At 43.9% G+C, this 21,716-nt stretch overlaps 1 protein-coding gene across 3 annotated transcripts; it reads right to left on the bottom strand.

Moving 5' to 3' along the window:
• Window positions 1–1,477: 1,477 nt before the first annotated feature.
• Window positions 1,478–20,099, bottom strand: GEMIN8 (gem nuclear organelle associated protein 8). Of its 3 annotated transcripts, none has more exons than XM_045775541.2 (5): window positions 19,952–20,099; window positions 16,280–16,409; window positions 12,155–12,199; window positions 11,121–11,574; window positions 1,478–2,026 (listed from the first exon to the last, which is right to left on the bottom strand). In XM_045775541.2, exons 3-5 carry the CDS (start codon window positions 12,164–12,166, stop codon window positions 1,770–1,772), a joined length of 723 nt encoding a protein of 240 aa, XP_045631497.2. In that variant the 5' UTR covers window positions 12,167–12,199; window positions 16,280–16,409; window positions 19,952–20,099; the 3' UTR covers window positions 1,478–1,769. The 3 variants fall into 3 exon arrangements, with proteins under 3 accessions (XP_045631497.2, XP_045631505.2, XP_045631514.2); XM_045775549.2 differs by having other exon boundaries at window positions 16,292–16,409; XM_045775558.2 differs by having other exon boundaries at window positions 16,329–16,409.
• Between the last annotated feature and the right edge of the window lie 1,617 nt (window positions 20,100–21,716).

Raw genomic sequence — 21,716 nt, 5'->3', positions numbered from 1 at the left:
GAACAGAAAGGACTCAAAAATTTGCTGAATAAATCCACAAACAAATCATGGGTCCCTCCCAGGTGTCAAAAAGCCAAAGCATCCATTTGAAGAGCTGACAGGGAAACATTCCTCTGTATTTGGGAGAAGTTTCATACCCAGGACTTCCACTGGCACTCTGGCAATTTTTAAAGGCAGGGACTACATGTTAACATCTCCTGAGTCTTTACCATGTGGCCAGCACTGTTTCACAGCCACTAACTCAAATGTGGTCTTCACAAGGACCCCATGCAGGGGGCATCATGAATGCCCACGTGTGAGTAATGCAAAGTAGCTCGCCCGCACCTGCGCTAACAAAGCCAGCAGGCCTGCGCCCCGCATGCTGGTTTCTCCGGGGGGGGAAGGTATGAGAGTCCTTTGTCAAGAGAACATTTCACTCTCAAATAGCTAAGAAGCTGCTGCAATTACAGGCTTTGGTTTGTATTTGTGCCTAAACCACACTTATTTTCTATTTCAGTGTAGGAGTTTCACAGAAAACAATGAGAGCTACTAAGGATTTGAAATTTTAGTCATGTGTCACCTCAGGGGAAGTTAATTCTGATTTTTGTCGGCAATACCCAAGCACAAATCACAACTCCAGGAATACAATGAGAGCTTGGAAAAATAAGCACCTGGGGCTGATGAAAGTAATGCATTTGTCTCAGGGCAGGGGCTGAAATGTGGAGCTAAGTGTTCTTTGGGAGAAACATGTCAATACGAAATCTTTTCACCAACCTTTGATGGATGTGCTAATCTTCTCAGGTCAACATGGGCTCACCCTGGCAACACACTGTAATAACTTATTTAAAAAGCAGCTGGCTTTTATAAATGGACTGTTTCATCAATTTTTAGATTTTGATCCTCAGAAATGTATTCTCTTCTCAAAGCAACGTTCGCTATACATAGTAAGAGCTCAATTATACCTTTTCTACAACAGAGGATACTGCAGAGGTGAGCAGGTATGGGAATTACTGTTCTTTGCTCTCAATTCTGCGTGACATTCAAGCTCTGTAGAGATAACGAGATAACAAGAAAAATGTCAAGACGGTTATTCTCATTCCATTAGAGCAGTGGGTTCCTGAACTACTGCCCACAGGCCACATCTGGCCCCACGCCTGTTTTTATAAATAAAGTTTTGTCGGAACACACCCATACCCATTTGTTTACTTACCATCTCTAGTTGCTTTCACGCTGCAAGGACAGAACAGAGCAGCCCCAACAAAGACTGTGTGGCCTGCAAAGCCGAAAATATTCACTCTCTGCTCCTTTACAGGACATGTGCGCTGACCTCTACATCGGAGAGAAGTGGTGTTTGTCCCACTGGGTCATTTTCAGTGGGGGCTAAAGGAGTTCGAGCAGGAGAGGACATCTGACTCATTTTAGGCATGTGCGTTGAAGTTCAGTTGGGTTAAAGACAGGACAGAAGAAAATAGAAAAAGGCAAAAAACCAGGCAGTGTCTCTAAATGAGGACTTTAATGAACTGAACAGTATTAGTGACATCAAAACCAAGCCTAATATATATGAAATTATCATTTTAGGTCAAAAGAAAATCTTTCATGTTGGCAACAGTACGTCTTGCTGACTTCAAGTGGCCAACATATTATATCCAGCCCTGAGATGGACCCCCTGGGACTTTGGTGACATGCTTATTTCTCAGTATAAGAGAAATTTCCCTGAGAAAATGCACAGAAGGAGTGATTCAGTGAATCTAAAAGGAAGGGGGTGAAGGCTGGGTGCCCTGCGCCCGGGCTCAGAACTTGAGCGGAATGACCGGCCAGTACTTGGGCTGCTTCCTGTCACAGTGCTTGTCGAAGCTCAGCTGCACGGCGGCCTCCATGGCCTGGATCTTTGCGGCGCTGTCCCCATACAAGCGCTTCATCTCGGCCTGGCGCCGCTCGCCAGGCCTCTCGGACGGGGGGTCCACCGAGCGCCGGGTGCTGTAGTACAGGTCGTGGTCGGCGTTCACGTAGTCATCCAGGCGCTGGGCGTCCAGCTGCTGCTGCCGCCCTAAGAACGAACCGACATGGGGGTGGGGTGGGTGGTGAGCCTGAGAATGCGGCTGCCTGCTGCACCGCCAGGTTGGGCCCGGCTGCGCCCGCCGAGACGTTTACTAGGTTCTAAGGCATCGCCCGCACACCATTACCTGCGTGCCTAGGAAAGGCACCGTTCACTTATCTGGGAGGCATACCCTGCTAGAACAAAAAGCAGCCAGGAATCATGTCGCCCAGCACCATCAAACCTCTGTACTGAGCTCCAAATACAGCTCTCTCTCTTTCACTATGCGGCCTGCCCACAAGCCGCCCAGCTGGGAAGAGCTGGCGGAGCTCGCCCGGTTTCACACACTGTACCAGGCCAGCAGGAAAACGAAATGCTTCCTGCAAAGTCCAGGGTTGCAAGAAGTAGTACTTCTGCCCACAAATGAAGTGCTGGGGGAAAAAAGCCCCATGTTAGAGGTACCGATTTTAGGTAATCTGGAAAAGAGCAAGTGCTGGTATTTATAGAATTGCAGTGATGATCCCCGATCCTTCCACACGGCCAAAGCACAGAGCACACCAGGAAATGGAGTCAAATAATTCAACCCTTGCCCAAGGAAACAGGGCTGAGCCAGGGCAATTCTGCAATGGAAGGAAGACCTGACTTCTGAGCTTCCTGCTGTATTAACAGATCTGCAACGGTGCGCTGACTTCCTCACCATGGGATTTGTCTTTCCACTTCACAGCTTAGCGTAGGCTAAATTTCAAGGGATAGAGTTACCTGATTTTAACCCTACTAATTTAAATGGATTCTTGCAAAGCAAGAAATTCAGTATATTCTCCCCCGTATATTTTTTACTAAAACAAGTCCTAATATCAGAACTTCTATTCTTATGTATACAGAAATAACATAAACGTATCAATAAAAGAACACTACATAAGGTAAAATTTAGCCAACTGACAGATTTTTGTAAGCGACTCTGTCGGGAAGAGAGATGGACAGCAGAATGCTGTAGCTACTGCTACAGAGAGAAACGCTACTGAATAAAGAGTGCAGATGGTCACAGGGGATAAAACAATGACCTAAGTCACCCTTTCCTTGTTAAAATAAAAAAAAAAGAAAAGCAGAAAGCTTAGTGTAGAAGGGAACCCAGAAGTGAGCAGCAAGATATGTCTGTGGCTAGGCAGTCCCACTCCTAAGTCCGTTCTTCGAATGCATCCCCTTGGAGTTGGGGGGAAGGAGTTGTGGACGCTTGGGAACACGACGAATGTGGACGGCCATTTCTGAGTTAGCCCACCCGCAGCTTATCTCTTACACCAGGACGTCACCTACACATAGGCCAAATGACGTCAAGCAGTGTAACTGTTCCCTTATCCACAGAAGAGAGATGTAACTGATTCACTGTGAAATGCAGAACCGAACCAAAATACTGGTGTAATGTGCAGATGAACGGGAGGTCACTAAGCATTTGTTTCTCAGTTTTGGTCTTTTGGCCAAGTCTGAAACATGACGATGTAAGTTATTCAGTTCTCCCGGGTGTTTAGATTGTATATCCCCACCCTTCAAAGACTACGCTTCTAAAAGTGTGGCATTTCCACATTAGCCAGGGATAGCAGTTCCCTGTGCCACCTATGGGAGCCTTGGGCTCATTTCATCGTAGGCCTGGAGGAAACAGTCCCGTGGGGGGCACTGCAGGGCGGGGGGTAGAGCCCGTGCATCTAGAAGACAGAGGTTCCCAGACCACAGTCCTTTTACTTTCACATTTGTCCCAAGACTATAATCAGCCTCGCCGACAGATCTAGTGACACAGCAGATGTTCAACTTCCTGTCTAAATCTGAGTCTTTGCGTTTACAAGTTTTAATAAACACCGGATCCGCGCTATCTTAGCAAGTGTTGCTCTCTGCCGCCAGGATATGTGAATTTAACCTTCTTACTTTTGCATCTTTCTTTTTCTTTTCCTGATAATTTACCATGGTTCTGCTACTCTTCTGACCAAAACTATCTTACAGGTAGTAAGTAAATCAGTGTAACAATTCTACATCGAGATGTTTTCTCTTACGGTTGACATCTGTCGATGAAACACTGTTAATACGAGCCAAGTGCAGCCGCCAGTCAACGTAGCCAGTGCAGCTTTCCAAGTTCACACTTGGCACATGCTCATGGCTTACCATCACAGGGTTTCAGTTAATGAAGCTCATTCTGTGTAAGAATAACAGAATAAAAGGCATAGCCCTCTGCTCTCAATTCTCTTCTTGTATCTCCTTCCTGTTCAGGTTTCCTTATGAAAATTTAAGATTTAACCCTTGTCCTCTCCCTGCCTCGAAAGAGGCTTGGAGATTTCCTGGTTTCCAGTATGGTGAGTAGTTACCCTAAAACATGGACCTAAGGGGGCAGGAAGCCTGTCCCCTGCACTGACCAGCTAATGCTAAAACCCGCCTGTGGAAGTCATGCATGGGGAAGGGGCACCGTTGCCTTCACCATCCCCCACCGTCCCCAGCCCCAGGAGGACACGATGCCTGACACTAAGCAGGTGCTCAGGAAATGACTGCTGAGAGAAAGCCTGGACAGAGGCCATACATTTTTTGTGAACAGCTGTTTCTTCCAGATGTTGTTAAAGAAAAATGATGACAACTCAGGGATAGAGAAACAGATGCTCAAATCTCAAAAGGTGCTGGGCAGAGCTCCCCTCCCGTGGGTTCCTCAGAGCCTCCACAGCACAGAGGCTGGGGGAGACGGGGGCACCAATGAGATCAGGTCTGATCTTGTTCCTTTACATCTGAGTCACTGTGCCTCTACTTAAACAATTAAAAAAAAGTCCTAAGGCTAGACTACAAATTTGAGAACCAGTCAGCTTAAAACCAAATGGCCTAGACTGGCTGGACCCTGGAAGCTACAGCTAGCATCTGAAAGTACTTTAGCTTATACTGACTTAGGGGACCAAGCAAATCTTAGAACAGAATATATTCATTTGAAGGCATCACTTACTCCATTTTCTATTTATTGCTTCTTTCCTCCCAATGAAGGAAAGGATTCTCAATCACTAGTTTTTCTTCCTGTCAAAACAAGGCTCGGGCTCAACCAGATGGAGAATCACGTGACAGAAGCAGAGAAGTAGAACATCGCACTTCACACAGAACAGGTGCCATGCATGGAGAAGCGGATCGTTTTTTACTGAAAACAGCTGTGGGACTCAATGTTACCCAGTGCTTTTTTTCTTATAGGCTATTCAGTCATGAGAACTTGTTTTAATACAAATCAGAATATATTTTTAGATTCCAGATTTAATACAGGGCTGGAGTGGGTTGAATAGTGTCCCCCGCAAATTCACATCTATATGGAACCTCAGAATAGACCTTTTTTAGAAATAGTGTCTTTGTAGATATAATTAAGGACCAAGATGGGATCATACTGGATTAGTGTAGACCCCAAACCCAATGAGCGTGTCCTTATGAGAGACAGAAAAGGACATACAGAGACACGGGGGGGGGGGGGACCGTGTAAACAATGAGGCAGGATTGGAACTATGTCCACACAAGCCAGTGAACACCAGGAGCCACCAGAGGCTGGAAGAAGCAAAGTCCCAGAACTTTTGGAGGGAGTAGGTCCTGCTAACACCTTGATTTCAGACTTCTGGCTTCCACAACTGTGAGAATAAATTCTGTTGTTTTGAGCCACCAATGTATGGTCATTTGCTACAGCAGCCCTAGGAAAGTAATATAAAGGTTAATATGCATATAGGGTTAAAACAAGAGAACAGCAACATCCTATTAAGGAGAAACGCTACTGGATCCCATCTGGGTTCAGAATATATAACCTTGATACCTTCCCCCTCAATCTATAAATTTACATGATGCTACTACCAATGTGGACTTACAGTCTACAAAGGAAAACAAAATCATGAGTGACTTGGATTTTAGAAGACCTGAATAGCAGGAAAACATTCACTCAGTATTCCACAGATAATTAGCCCAAAGGCAGAACATTTTGGAAGACAAAGCACTAAGACAAATGAGAGCTGAAGAACGTTATTTTTTCTCATTTTTCTAGGATTAGCATGTCTTTCTGATTGTATTCTCTGCTATGTTGCCAGAATTAATGATTTCAGCACAACTGAGCAAAAGCACAGGCTTGATTTATATCACGAGTGACTCATTTCTGGCTTGTCAGCAACACACCCGGAACACAGGTGCTTGCCAGCAGACCTGGAGCCATTTCTGCTGGGCCTTCAGCCTCACCTCACAGCCCTCTCTCGCTGACAAATGAAGTCAGTGGATAATTACCACTTTCACTTTTAGAATACAAGTGCATTTCCATCCCGCCCTTCCACTTTTCTATGGACTTCTATATGCATCTTCCCACTGACTGGCTTGACGTTCTTCAAGCATCTGAACTAGACGAGACAAACACACACCGCAGAACTGGACGCCACGCTTTAATCCCATCGGCTAAACCACAGCGGCTCACTCAGTACTGGGCTGTACGTTTCATTATATCCTCCAGGCTTCCCACAGAGGGTGGACTGGGGCAAACCGGATTGGGTTCCAGCTGACTGACTGAAGGTTTGGTAATGAAAACTGGTCTAAATCTTCCAGCTTCGGTGGACAAAACACGATGGAGCAGATGTCTCCCATCAAATGTCTAAAAGCACATCTAGGCCCTGTGGTAAGAAGAGCACTCTGAGTGCTAAGTGGGGAGTGGACTTACTCCCTTTCTTTCTCTCTTGATCCCAATTGACCCCATCCCTCAAAGCCTAGAGCACACTCCATTTTCCACCACTACCCTGTGAAACTTCTCTGATGGCTGAGTTCACTGGCTCCACCCATCGCTGCCAAAGTATCCATGGACCAGGCCATAGATGGGTCTTCTAGGTATCAGTTTTAATTTATTTTGTCTCCTCTTCCCAACTGGGTTTAAGCTCTTTGTGAATATGTCTCTGTTTTGACCCAACGGTTACCCCCAAAACACAGGGGATAATATCTGATTGGCTCAAGCCTGAGACAGTGGTGGCGTTCATTTCAGAAGGCCTTCTTCTCCGCTGGGAATGATAACTTTCACTCATCTCCCTTCTAAGTATTAGGACTATCATCTTGCAGTCTCAACTGATGGTTATTTGGGACTAAAACATGATACTTTCCTTAATCTAACAATAAACATTTTTTCCTAAGAAATAACTGAAAACACAGCTGACCTTTAAAACTCACAACTGTCTACTTTCCCATAAGTAATGTTACCAGCGAAGTTTTGAATAACGGAAATATCTCATTAGGAAATGACATATAACATAATCAAAACATGTCTGTTCCCACCACACAGGAGGAGTTCTTTATTTATCCTACTTAATTTTTTTATCATTAAAATATGTTAGAGATTATCTGGAAGAGCAATAATCACAAACAAGAACATGCTGTCCAGTATGAAGGATTTTATTCTAAGAAAATATTAAAGAAGACTCAGATGATGATGACTTATGTAACATATATATTCCCGTGGAAGTGAATAATACTGAAACTAAAATCAAGTTTAGCTATGTTTTCCCTGCTAGTGATATTCCATAAAATTCTGTGTTCTCTAGATGATCCATATCCAAAGTTGAATTTGCCTTATTGAATAAGTAGCTTCCAGTGGTTCAAAGAGCAAAACAAAACAACTTTAACCAAGAAGTCACGTTACTCAGGTCCCTAATCACTACTACAATATATCCCAGCTGTGTATGTAGCGAAACTTCCATGAACATTTCTAGTGAAGGTAATGGGTTGGAAAGCACCATGGGCATTCACACTGCTTACATCTGAGTTCCATCCTTCAGTACTGCTCGAAGGAACAGTCTGGAGCTGTATTCATCCTATATGCCACCAAAAGTGCTGGTGCAAAAAATAATGCCCATTGTTTTTGGTGGTATAGGGTCAGGCCCCGGCAGCTTCTAAATCTTTAGCAGTCAGATTAGACTCTGACACCACAGCAGGTTCTCGCCCTTGCCAGACAATCTCCACATCTCCCAAAGACCCGATAATATTTTCAGGGCAGACCGCAGGACACAAAAGCATCGTGGAGACCCTATGACAAGCAGTTTTCAATTACGCTACAACTACACATTTACAAAGCACGAAGAAGCAGAAGCTCAATGTAGTGTTGTTATTAGTAATAGGGAAGTGGGTTCATTTTTCTCTGTATTTTACTATGTTGTTCCATCAGGCAAGAATGTCCTTGAAATGGACTAAAAGTTGTGTTAATAACTACTTGGATGAAACTGTGTTAATCACTAAATTAGATCGACACCAAAACTTTAATTCTTTTGCCTTTTAAATATTCTAAGTCAATTTAAGAATTTGAAAAGTGCAGAGCGGAAATGGCTTTTTTTTGAAGCCACAGAGTATCTTTATTAAAAATATGCACAATCTCAATCAAGCACTAATTAACACAGACAGCATCCGAGTAAAATCAGGATATGGTTAGTAATCCACACTAATGGATGAGTTATTAGCAACTAACCAAAACAACTAACATTTCTTGGGCACTGACTTCGTACCAAGCATGGTTCTCTAACTTATCTTTTATTATCTCACGGAATCGTCATAATTACCACTCCGTTAATTAGGACCCCCTTGCACAGGTGAGGTGACTGCGGCACAGACTGATCAGGGTAGGTGACCCACAAACTCAGAACCTCTGGCTGAGAAGTGGTGGAGGCGGGCGGGGCTCTGTAATGTGAGGGGATCCGCCACAGCTCGCTCGGTGTAATGTTACGAAAAATAACGTATATACTGAAGAATGAGCTTAAAGATGAAGGCTGTATGGGTTTTCACAAAATTCCCTTTTTTATTGGTTTGCTGTCTGGACCGTGGTAAAACAAGTATGTATCAGTATCTTCAAAGGGATGGCAAGACCTGTGCAGTTCACCTCAGGTCGCACTCGCAGACTGCATTTTGGGAACAAAGAAAATTCTCACAGGGGATTGCATTAGTTTCCTAGGGCTGCTGTAACAAAGCACCACAAACTGGGTGGCTTAGCGTTAACAGAAATTTCTCGTCTCACAGGTCTGGAGGCCAGAAGTCTGAGATCAAGGTGTGGGCAGGGCTGTGCCCCCTCTGAAGACACTAGAGAAGATCTGGTCCAGGCCTCTCTCCTAGCTTCCAGTGGCAGAACTCCAGCCTTCACATGGCCTTCTCCTTGGGTGCATGGCTATCTGTGTGTGCAAGTGTTTCCTTTTATAAGGACACTAGTCATACTGGATCAGGGACCCCCCAAGGACCTCATTTTAACTTGATTACCTCTGTAAAGACTCTGTGTCCATACAAGGTCACATCCTGAGGCTGGGGGAGGGGGAGGTTAGGACTCCCAACATATCTTTTTTTTAGGGAACAAAATTCAACCACAACAGCGATGATAACAGTGCAGTTTGGAGCCTTGAAGTCAACTCAGCAGATTTGGGAATAATATAAAACAAAATACGAAGGTCATCAAGTTTATAAAGCATTCAAAGCCTAACTCATTTGTAAAATGTCCCACATAAGCATAACAAGTTTAGCACTTTATGGGATATTTGAAAACCTCCCAATTTGAGGCTCATAATTAATCCTGAAATCATTTATTCACTCAAAACTGTATTCAGTGCCAGGCACGACTTAGCAGGTAATTTCTATTTTTTTTTTTTTTTAAACTTACCTAGAATTCTACCTGAGCAAGGCAAGAGGAGGAACAGGGATGGTTCTTAGCCATATCTGTAACTGAACTGCTGACGTTGGAAAGACACATTTCGTTACTTCATTTTCATTATCTTCACATCCATTTTTTATTGAACAACTATATATTGTTTATTTTAAATTAGCAGATAATTCAAAATGGTCTTTTGGGTGACTGGGGTCTGCTTCCATCCCTAATCAGAACTGCTATCATAAAAGTATCAATCTCTGGTGGGAAAAACAAGTTATTCTACCCTCTGCTAAGGACAACAGAAAGAAACCCCACATCCATCATATTTTTTAAAAGCTATAAAAAATGGCATTCCAACCAAACGTGGACATGCTTGAACACCTCCTCTCCTTCATCATTGTATACTTTTAAGACACTGAAGGGCATGATACTTTATACAAAGCCCACCGCTCAGTTCCTGACACCCCGTGGGGATCGATAAGCCCATCATCAGGAAAACAGATCAGTCAAAGATGGAACCACAACTTGCCCATCCCCAGACTTCCATGTTTCTGTTTATCTTGTTTGTTCCTATTTATTAAAAAATTCTAGGTAAAATATCATATAATTAGAATTCAATAAAAACAATATTGAGACTAGATATTGGTTATAACAAGAGCGTTTGTGTAACTGAGACACTTCAAATGTAAACAGTCTGGTAAATTTTCATAGTAAGGAGAGCACAACAAGCAGTTGCAGTTCTTTGTGGCAACATGGTAAGAAATTAAAAAAAGGAAATTCCTGCTTTGCCACGGAAGAGAGAAGAGCATTATTGCGCTTCTCTAACGCTAAGAGCGGACTGCTTCGACATGTGATTAAACCAGAAAGGTTTGAGTCCTAGACATTTTGCGACTGTTTGGGTTCACACTGACCTCTACTCTGAACACCGCTTAAAAATTAAGACCTGGTAGCTCACTAGCACCAGGGAAGTCTCAGAACTGTGTACCAGTGAGGTGACAGCAGTATTTTAAAAACCTAGCAGTCTCAGGGACAAAACCTAATCCCTAAGTTTGTGCTAGAGGAAGTGGAACAGGAATTGGGAGTCAGACAGACCTTGATTTGAATCCCAACAGCTCATTACTAGCCTGTACTATGGAGTATGTCAGTCAACCTTCTGAAGGGTCGCCTGCCTCATCTGTGAAATGGGTGGAATACCCTCGAGGGGCTGGGGTGTAGATTAGGGAACACGAGCACACCCACGTGTACATACGCCCCCATCTGCCTCTGATACTCAGTAGATGGCAGGGGTACCACTGGGACAAGCTTTGTTCTAGAGCTAAAAAAAGTTCTGTATTAAAATGCCTCTGGAAACTGATAGAGCTGAGGTGGGACTGGATGTAGAATGGCAGGAAGTTAAAAAATAACTCGAGGGAAGAAGATAATGCAAAAGGCAAGGCAAGGCAGCACGGCGGGGGGGGGGGGCAGGCGCACACTCACGTCGCTCTTCCCTGTGCCTCTCGGTCTGGGCGAAGTACTGGCGCAGCTCCTCGGTGATCTCCATGTTGCTCAGGTCGCACTCCACGCCCCCGTCTGACTCGGACTCCGCCTCCTCCTCGGTGGGCCGAGCTCGGCGTTCTCTCGGGCGCCGTTCTCCTGGGCGGGCTGGTGGATGCTGCCCAGACCTTCTGGAATGTGAAGACCCGCAGTGCGAGTCCGTGGAAGCCAGGAGATGGTCACGAGAGGGCCGAGGAGATTTGGCCTTGTTAGTGTAAGAGCTTTGGGGAAGAGCTGCAGGAGGGAAGGACCACGGGCAACTGAAATACGATTCCACGGCCTTCCTGTAGGCACTATGGTGGCTTCGCATCCAGGCCATCGCCTGATGATAATGTCGCCAGTATCTTGCATATACGGGATGAAAAGACCACGGCTCAGTAGCTTTCCAGGATGCCACCTACAGAATAAAGGGAGGTGGAGGCTGGACACCACATAGTTCTGAAAGAGAACCCTCAAATATTTAATTGACTACACAACATGTATCGAGCGAGTATCTACTAAATACCTACTTTACATCAGGACGCTACTACTGGGCCGAAGAGGACACAGGACGGGTCCATGCCCACAATGGACACCAAGTACATGTGCATGAGGTATGCACAGGACTTAGTTTAAGGTTATGGCCAGGATAAAGTGGGACAGAGGCTAATTATGATCATTTTTAGATAAGATGTTGGGAGAGATACAGACGTCAACCATCTTGGCCCTCTCTACCCACTGTAACTAAGCGACTAGTTCCAAGAACCACATGGACTAATGTTCTCTGGATCCTCCCTTGATACCTGCTGTTACATCTGCTGGTCTGGCCCACTCCTCAGTGTCTGGACAAAAGCTGTCTAGCAACCTACGCAAAGGTGCTTTTACTTTTAGCTTTTGGATGTATTTGCTTCTTTGGTCTTTTCCATCATGGAATGAGATACTAAGACTCTAAAGGCTAAAATTTACCCTTTTCTCATGACTTAAGAAGAAAATCTTACCTGTGCTGCCATCTCTGGTTGTGGAAGTCCAGATGGGCACTGAAACTAGGAAAGAACAACCACAGTGCAAACATCTGGTCAGTACACGTGGGTGATATTTGTGGCTACTTCACGGTTTACAAAGCAGGTCCTCAGAGGTTGCCTCTTGCAGGTACCAGGCCTGATCTCCACGCAACATACGCTAGAGGGCCCTGGCGCCGGGGGAGGGATCCCCTTAGGTATGATTAAGTGGCTCAAAGGACACTGCATTTTTCAAATATTTGTTTACCTTTTGGAAGTAGAGACCGGAAAGAACCATACAGTTAGTAACTAGTACCTGTATAAAAACTATTAATATAGAACATGAACTGAAAATATACAACTATTACTTAATTTACTAATCCTTAACTCATGCCAACGCCTATTGAAATTAACCCTAGCTGTCCCCACGGCATGAACAGAACACACCTTGCCAACTCACTGGAAACCACTGTTGGATCTTGCCTCAGCTCTGGGACTTGGAGAAGTCTCTCCAAATAAGATCTCTCTCCAGTCTGGGTTGTACCCTGGGCTTTAAGCCCCCAGATGAGCCTTGTTTTGGTTACAGTAAGCATCTCTCAGCCAGCGTGTGACACCACACTCTCCCTGCCTAAACACTCTGCATCTTTGCAGGAGAAACTGTTCCGTGGAGCCTCTCCAGCAAGTGCCTGCGTAGAACACCTTTGCTCGACAGCCTTGCTTGGCCGGGATTTACTCCTTTTGCCCCTACCTACCTGCTTGTGATGTGTTGTTATGGCCAAAGATACCTAAAGGTAGTTTAATCTGCAACTGTACCTTCTATGAACTATTTAAAGTAATTTTATTTTTTCTCCTTCCTGTTCAGAGTTCAGAGCTACTAAAATGCCAGCGTACATCAGAACATACTTAAGAAAAAACAAACTAAACAAAGTATCCTGGGGCATCTGGCTGGCTCAGTCGGCAGAGCACGCAACTCTGGATCTCAGGGTCATGAGTTCAAACTCCACATTTGGTATAGAGATTACTTAAAAAAAAATGATAAAAATTAGAATTAAAAAAAACAACCAAAAGTAATGTTGTAAAATGACGAGAATTGCAGCATCTCTGAGATGAAACCACTAGCACGATGTGATACTGAGCAAACAGTTACTTGGGTTTTGAAACTCTGGGAAATCAGATACTGAAGGAGGCCTGTTTTCCCTCCTTCACTTAATTAGAGGGCAGAATTAAAAAATCTCTAAGCCTTAAGAAATAAACTTGACTTATTTTGTAATCTCTATCAGATGTTTTGCTATGGTTAATGTCGAAAATTGAGATGTTAAATTGACCACATCTTTTAAGATTTAGCCTGAAGAGAACCATTCACTTTCTTTTTAAATATAATAGGCTTTCCAGTAAGCCATTTCTAAAAGGGTTGACATGATCTTCTGTAAAGTTATCTTAAACACAGCCCACACTTCCTGTTCCCTGTTCTAAATTCAGGAATACACACACATGCAGGGAATGTAAACTGGAAAAAAGCTAACCAATGCAGTGATAATATAAATGTAAATTAAGTTCACATTACTTTAAAACTATAATTTAAAGGTTTAAAACGTGAGCAATTACCTGAAAACCTGGCTAACTGCCTATGTGGTTTACAAGCTACTGAAGAAATATAAAAGTCAATACAATTAAGGGGTTAACCACCCAGAGAAGTAACACTAACATAAATGAAATTACAGTAGAAATCAGCCCATACTTAAATGCTAAACTGTAAGGTGCAGCGCGTAAGTGGCTAATTCATTCCAGCCTGGTTTCATATTTGTATCACTGAAATCTGCATGTTTTTGAGAGCCTGCAGCACATAATGCCATTAAAGTGAACTCCGTGTGTCTTAATCAAATTTGTTTTAAAGATTAACAAGTAGCGTAGGAATTAAATTTGGAAAGTCTAGGAGGCATCTGTGTGTCTTCTGGAAATTAAGAGTTTTGAATCCAGACTTTGATGCCTCATAAAACGTACTTAGAACCAGATCAATGTAAATATTAATTATCCCCAACTGGGAAGTCTGGATTTAGCCTCAAATATGCCATAAACATTATTGTAATTGAACACTACTGCAGACCTTGGGAAAGCCTGTTTTTATTTACAACTGGGAAAATCCAGCCTGGCTTTAAAAGTAACAGTACCAGTATTCCGAAAATGTACAAGATGGCTTATGAGAGGTTCCACTTTGCAGACCTAGAAGTGTAGGCACACATGATCAAGTAGGTAACTGTTTAAGAGGCTCCAGTGTCATTCATCACGTTCACCAGGCTGCTCAAATGTCAACGGCAGTGATTAAAAGGGGGCAGGGAGAGCTAATCTGAGGAGAGGCTACTTATTTATGCCCTTGATTTGACAAATAATTTGCTAGAAGGGCTGCCATGTTACACTGTCTCAGAGATCACGCAAGGCACACCCTGAGCCCTTCTGAAAGAAGGAAGCCAGGACAGTGGGCTGAGATGGCTGAAGAAAGCTGATTCCAGGGTCTGGAGAACAAGCGGCTCGGATTCAGCCTGCTGTGCCAGTGCCCTACGAAGTAGACCAACTAGTCAGCTAAGGCACTGGACTCTTTCAAGACCCAGGCCATTAAGGAAAGCTGAATTTATCTTGATGATGGCATACAGGCATCTCTGACATCGATTTTATTCTGATAGTACTTTCCTGTTTTGGCCACTGGGACACTTATGATCAAATCTGCCACCATCCTCCGGCAAGTCTAGAGTCCTGGAGCTGTGCGTCACACATGCTCATTCACCCCTGGCTTTATTATTCTCCCTCTCCAAATTCCCAAACCTATGTATCATATTCTTTTACATTTTAAGTACTTTAAGATTCCTAAAATCCTACAAATATTCAATTAAAAGTAGTTCCTGAGAATGACAAATTAAGTAAACTCTCAGAAATCAAATGAAAGGAGGTCTAGAAAAATATGTCTAAAAGAGTAGCAGCTTGCACGCAGCTTTACAATTATTGCCTTGCTCTTTCCAGCATTACTCTTGGTATTTCATGCCAGCAACATTTTTCTGTAAAGGGTCAAATAGTAAATATTTTGGGCTTGTGGGCCACATATAGTCTCTGTCATACATTCTTCATATTCTTTTTTTTTTTTTTTTTTTTTTAATTTAAAAACAACCCAGGGTGCCTGGTTGGCTCAATCGGTTAAGCATCTGCCTTCAGCTTAGGTCATGATCCCGGGGTCCTGGGATCCAGCCCCGCATTAGGCTCCCTGCTCGGCGGGGAGTCTGCTTCTTCTTCTCCTCTGCCTTTCACTCCCTCGGCTTGTGCTCTTTCGCTCTCTCTCAAATAAATAAATAAAATCTTCAAAAATAAATAAATTTAAAAACAACCCTCCGACAATGTAAACACCATTCTTAGCACCCGGGCAGTAACAAAAACAAGCTGTGGGCCATCCTTCGCCAGCCCGCTCCATGTGAACATATTGTTCAGCTGCACAGACTCTGCTCTCGGCACGTAGCATGCTCTCACTGTTGCTCTCTCTCCACCTGGCACTGCATGGAGGAACTCTGTGATTCTCACTCGTCTCGTAAATTATTAGGGCTGGAGTAAGCCTAGGGGAAGCAAGACAACCGTGATGATGACCACCAGCAATCTTGGTGACCAGTTCCTAATATCTGGGACAAAAGAATCGTCTCCATGACTAAATAAGGAAATTGGACTATTTCTTAAAGATCTACATAGATATTTAAAGACTTAATTTAAAAAAAACCAAACTCCTGCAATCAACTAGGCTTAGAATGCACACGTAGTGCCATGATTTCTGATGGGAGAACCTACTAGCTGCCATGGGCTGGACAGCTACCCAACAAAGACGGGAAGCAGGAGAGAGCTCCCAGAGTCTCTTCCCTGGAAGAAAGAATACATGTCCCTTCCTGCTAAGTGCCTCAGCTCCTAAGGGAAGGCGAGAACCTCCTCTAAGAATGGGTCCTGTTAACTTTTTAAAACTGGCTACTCTTTCTACACAGAGAACTTAAGGACCTAAAAAATATGCCTGGGTTTCTGAAAAGCCAACATGAAACTAATTCTAGACATTAAAGCAACACTTTCAGCCACCAGTTCAAAGAAAAGCAAACTTATAGTCACAGATTTAGATGCCTTTCAATGGTCTTTAATTTTCTCTTTCATTCGCCACCTCTGGGAGTGTCTCCTACTCTTCCGCGGCACACGTCTTCATGGACTGAACAGCAGCTTTTCTCCTAATGGAATGGTGGAGCTGAAAGAAAAGAGAATGGCAATGTCAGGGCAGGCCGGGATCCACAGTACCACCAAACCGGCAGCCCTCCCCAGCGAGCACAATGGCATAATAGTCACTACCCAGCTGAGCCCAGGCGAGCACAGAGACTGAATTCATTGTCTGTCCTCAACCACCAGAGAAGGAAGGAAAAAAACAGCGCTGAGGTCATTCACGAAACACTGCTGAGGCCCGGGGCCCACTGGCAACACAGTGCCCCGGGTCTTGAGCCATATATTTTCCCATATAGCCTTTCTTAAAAAATGTACTCATTCTTCAACGAATCTGCTTATCCTGGAAATGTATTTTTCAATGCATAAATATACATGAGGAATAACAGACAACAGCTTTGTCGTTTTCGATGGAAAAAATCCAACTATTTCCATCAAGTTATTAAAAAATTCCACAAATAAGTAATGTGACTTTGTTGAAAGGTAGCGACAGCGTACATACTCTTTTTACTATTCCTATAAATACAGGATCTAGGATGTGTCATTGCAACCAATGAATAAAATAAAAACACAAATTCCCCTCAAATGATAATGTACACTCTGCAACTGGATTTTCCTCTCTACCCTCCTTTTCTAGTAGAATTCTGAAAACCAAATACATGAAAACTCACCTGCTTTGATTTTTGCATAGAAACACATTGGAGGTCAGTCATAAGTTATGCTGGCTGAAGCCCCTAAAGTCAAACCTTTCTGAGAAGGTTCCCAGTGATTTGGTTCTCTGAACCAAACACATCATTTGTAACATCTAATTTAGGCCTTCAGGATATGTTCAGGGTAGAAGGGGGTCTGCTGGAAATTGCTCAAAATAAATGAAGGTACAACGAAAAATGGAAATTACATGAAATGAGTCATGTGTGGTTCTAAGGAATTTCTGTATGTTTAGTAATAACCCTATCAGAGAAGATGTCTTCCAATAATGCACATACCAGTAGGAACTTCCTCAACTAAGATAATAAAAGGAGGGTTTTCTGACAGCATTGCTTCCTGCCTGCCACCCCCAGCTGCCTGATGGCAGTTTCAACTGGCTTGATGCCCTCGTGGGCTCCCTCCTGTGGCTTAGCATGGTCTGTGCTGGGTAATGTGGACAACAAAGATGGCTCAAGACTGAATGTCCTCCCACCCTCAGGAGTCCAGGCTCTGTCTTATGGCCAGACACAGGCCTCCCGCAAGAGCACATACTACCCAGTTTAGAGAGCCCGCACCTCTCTGTCTGTAACAACCATCGTTAAAACTGATGGGCGAGGGAGCCAAAAAAGTTTTATTTCCTTTTCATTCCTTTAACTCCAAACCCCAATTTACTCTCTTCTGGATGTTGCAGTTGCAAGTAATGTCACAAAGGCAGGCCTAGCATGGGGAAGGAGAAAGACTGAAAGGATGTAATTAAGCTTTCTTCTTTTTTTAAAAAAAATACAAATAACCTTCCACCCACAGAATGGCATTGTTTAATTTGTCAGCTGGGTGATGGATTTGTGAGTGGATTTATTTGCAAGTTCACCAAATCCCCATGTGGCTAACGTCAAACTCTTAAGTGAAATATGAGGCCACTCAAAAACAAAATGACCCTCTGACTCATGAACACAGCAGGCAATGGGAGAGCTGAAAACCGGGATAACAAAAACGACATAACAGTACTACAACTCAAACGAGGAAACAGGTAAGTTCACTTCACAGCAAGTGTATCCCTCACAAAATAAAACCTAGCGTGACTCTAAAGGACTAAGGGTTGTACAGGCAGGTTATACAAGTTCAGAGGCTATCAGCAAAAGCCATGACTAGTTTAAAGTGGTTAAGCCCACCAGATTTCAGGAGCTTTATTTCAAGTTTACTTCTATAAACACACACATGGTAATTCCACTTAATTGCTGTTGTGTTCTGAATTTATATGGCACTCACTACGTCCCACTCATTTAATCGATTACTTGTAGGCATGGATTCTGCAATCAATTTCTTTTAAATTTCCTATTTTCCTTCCAGCATAAAAACCATAGCTATATTTTCTTGCCTTTGGATGCTGGTGAGATTGTTGTTTCCTGAAAATAGTCCCTCCTCCTCTTTCTACCTTCCCTAAATAAACTGAGTCGCTAGTCACTCAAGTAACCGTAAAGCTCCAAATCTTTTCGGGAAGCAGACCTACAAATACATTAGTATGTTTTCAAAACTATTTTCAATTCATCCGATCTTTGATCAACCACAGTTATGCTCTTTTTTCACTTGTCCAACTGTTCTATGGCTGGATTTCCTATTGGAGAGAAGAGGTCCAAGAGTTCTACACCAGTTTGTGATCTCTCCAGCCTCCACTCTGGCCTGAATTGTTCAATTTTCCCCCATCCTTTTCATCTCACCCCACCCTTAAATGCTTGGTCCTAAAAACCAAAATAATCCTTCACCATTTGTAAAACAGTTTTAGAATGAAAATTTCTCTCTGGAGCTTTAGTTTAGATACCTTCCCAGCAGAGCAATAAACACAGAGGAGATCTGTATACCTTACTGTGAACCTGTCTTCAGTTATACCTACCCCAAGTCACTAACCAATGATCTTTAAAAATATATGGTATCTCTTGACACTGCTATCCCAAAGGGGCTGTTATAAACTGTATTTATAAGTTATATTTGTAAATGTTATCTCCACCCCACAATTCATGGAAACCCTGAGAGTAAATAAGCCCCGAAGTGTTATTAATCTTTAGACTTTCTAATAATGTTCTGACTTACGGTGCAAAACAGCTGAATACAGAACCTAGCCTATGAAACAACTTTAAAATTCATTCCTGAAAACGATAATATTGTTCAGAACCTTTTGATTTGTACTAAGGAACTCCCAGGATTTCAGAGCTAAAAAGTACTTTGTCGGTCCCTGGTTCAACTCCACTTAATTACTGAGGAAGAAAAGTGGGCAAAGACCCTCTCCACCTCCACAGGTAAAGCGCATAAAAGACCCCGGGTGCCAAATGTTCTCTAGATAACTTCCACCAAAATTTCTGACCTCCCACAGAGGTAGGAGTGTGAGGAAAAACAAAGAAAACCCCAAGTTTTGAGTAGACGGGCCAATATTCCAGACATCCCTCCAAGGATGAGGGTGCCCTGGGCTACGTTCTGTTCAGATACTGGGCTGTACAGCCAAAGTCCGAATTCACTTTCCAGACTTGGCTTAACACACTGTTATTCAGCACCTCAGAATCCCGTGGGGGAGTTTAATAAAAATACCGATGCCTGGGCCCCACTTCTAGAGATTCGAATTTAATTGGTCTAGGATGGGGGGGGGCCCAGGCATCAGAATTCTTAAAAGTCCTCCAGTGATTCCGAAGCACGGCAGCTGAGAGTCTCTGGAACCAGTCCCCTGTCACAAATAACCAGCAATGATTTAGAAATCCCACGCGCCCCGCGGGATGAGGCTAATTACGACAACGTGACAGAAAAGCCCTCAGCTCTCCCGGCATCTGAGGAAGCCAGGCGCCGGGGCCTCCAGGCTCCTCCCTCACTCCCCAAAGGAAACCCAGCCGTCCCCGGAGTCACCTCGTGGGCTCGTAGCTCGCGGATCTCGGGCGGTGGGCGAGCAGGGGCCTATTTCCCGTGAGGAGGCAGAGGGGGCGCGGGAGGGAGGGGCTGTTGCCCGGGAGACCAGAAATGCACTTCCGGCGCGGATCACGTGACTGCGCGCCGGAAGTCCGCGCACGCCGCCGCTGACGCCACGTCCGCTCCGCGTTCTGCGCCACGTGTGGGACTGTCGCGAGATGAGGCCCCGCCTTCCGGGGGCGGAGCGTAGGGGATTGGCTGGAGGAGGTTGGTGGGCTGAAGGTCTGGGCGAGGCTCCGGCGTCGCCGCGTTGTGTCGAGCACCTGTATCTCCGCTGACGCGAGTGGCGTGCCGAGAAGACGAGGGTTGTTTCTGCGCCACCCTCGTCCCTGGGCCAGTCCTTGACTGTCGACTTTTCGCCCTTCTCTCAGCTCTCTTATCTTCCTCGTCTTGTTTTTAGTTAGCTTTTCCTCTCTCTTTTAAAGTGGCAATGCTAGAGGATGTGGCCCAGGAGGACACGCCCAGGCTTTGGAAATAGCTTTTAGTTTATTAACCTCGCGAGCCTTGGGTTCTTGCCCATAAAATGTGAATAATCCCTAGTGCACAGTGCAGTGCCTGGTGCGATATAGCGGACCAAAGTTCGTACCTATTAACATTATTTGTATCACAGGCATTATCAGCCCTGTTAGCATCACAGAGGATTCGTTAATAAGCAAGTAAAATCCACCGAAGTCTAAGTGGTATATCCTTTCTGGGGTACTTTGGCAAACCGGGGCAAGAGCCCTAAAAGGGCGTACTTTTGTCTTAAAATTTTCACTTCTGGGAATTTGTTCCAAAGAAAAACACGTTAAACCGGATGTTCATTGCAGAATTATTTTTAAAAGTGAAAACGAAAACACTTAAGTGCCTAATAAGAGCAAATGGCTAAGTCAATTAGGCTCTACCCTTGGCATGAATATTCCTATATTACAGAAGAATTAAACAGTATAGAAGATTAACAAGTATGTACTGGCTGCCGACTGTGTCTGGGCTTATTCTGGTTCTGCACCGTCCATTGCACGCCCCCAGACGCATGTGGCTGTTGAGAGCTTGTGGAGTCTGGACTGAGGTGAGCTGGAAGGATAGATCACACAGTGGATTTTGAAGAATTAGTATGAGACAAAGAATGTAAAATACCTCGTTTTACTAGTGATAAAATGTTAGGGAAAGACTGTTTAGGTTAAATAAACTGAGATCAAAATTAATTTCACCTTTCTCTTTTTCCTTTCTTAATGTGACTGCTAGAACATTTGAAATGACATATGTCCCACGCATCATATATATTTTTATTGGATTCTGGTATTCTATTTACCAGTTATACGGTGGTGAACAAGACAGTTTTTGTCATAAAAGTAACACTCTGTTGAGTACAACATGGACAATGAACAGGTAAATAATGTCGTTGTACATCTTGGTTATATGAAGAACATAAAGCAAGGGTAAGGGCCGGAAAAGGTGTATGTATTGAAGGGGGTTATTTTAGATGAGATTCTTCCTCCCCTGTTCAGAAAATGGATATGGTAAGAATGAGATCTCTATGGACAGGATGGGAAGAGGATGGTAGGAGTGTGGTGTCTTCGGGGCAAAGTCAGCTATGGAATGAGGCTGATAAATCATTTGGTCCTGGTGGACTCTCTGCCTTAGGGAAGAAACCACATCAGGAGAGGAAGGAAAGAGAGAAGAGGGTTAAGATACCAGGGGGAAAGAGCTCAGGGGGCCCCTGGGA

Source organism: Ursus americanus, chromosome X, assembly GCF_024610735.1.
Source record: "Ursus americanus isolate L20-20 chromosome X, mUrsAme1.1.p, whole genome shotgun sequence".
Taxonomy (NCBI): Eukaryota; Metazoa; Chordata; class Mammalia; order Carnivora; family Ursidae; genus Ursus; species Ursus americanus.
The sequence above is the reverse complement of the archived record's forward strand: the minus strand, read 5'-3'. Positions and strand labels throughout refer to the sequence as shown.

Excerpts from the sequence above, each read along its gene's own strand:
- GEMIN8 (XM_045775541.2), bottom strand. Across the intron at positions 2,027-11,120 it reads GAGGCACAGGGAAGAGCGAC|GGCGGCAGCAGCAGCTGGAC; the intron begins GTGAGTGTGCGC and ends GTTCGTTCTTAG.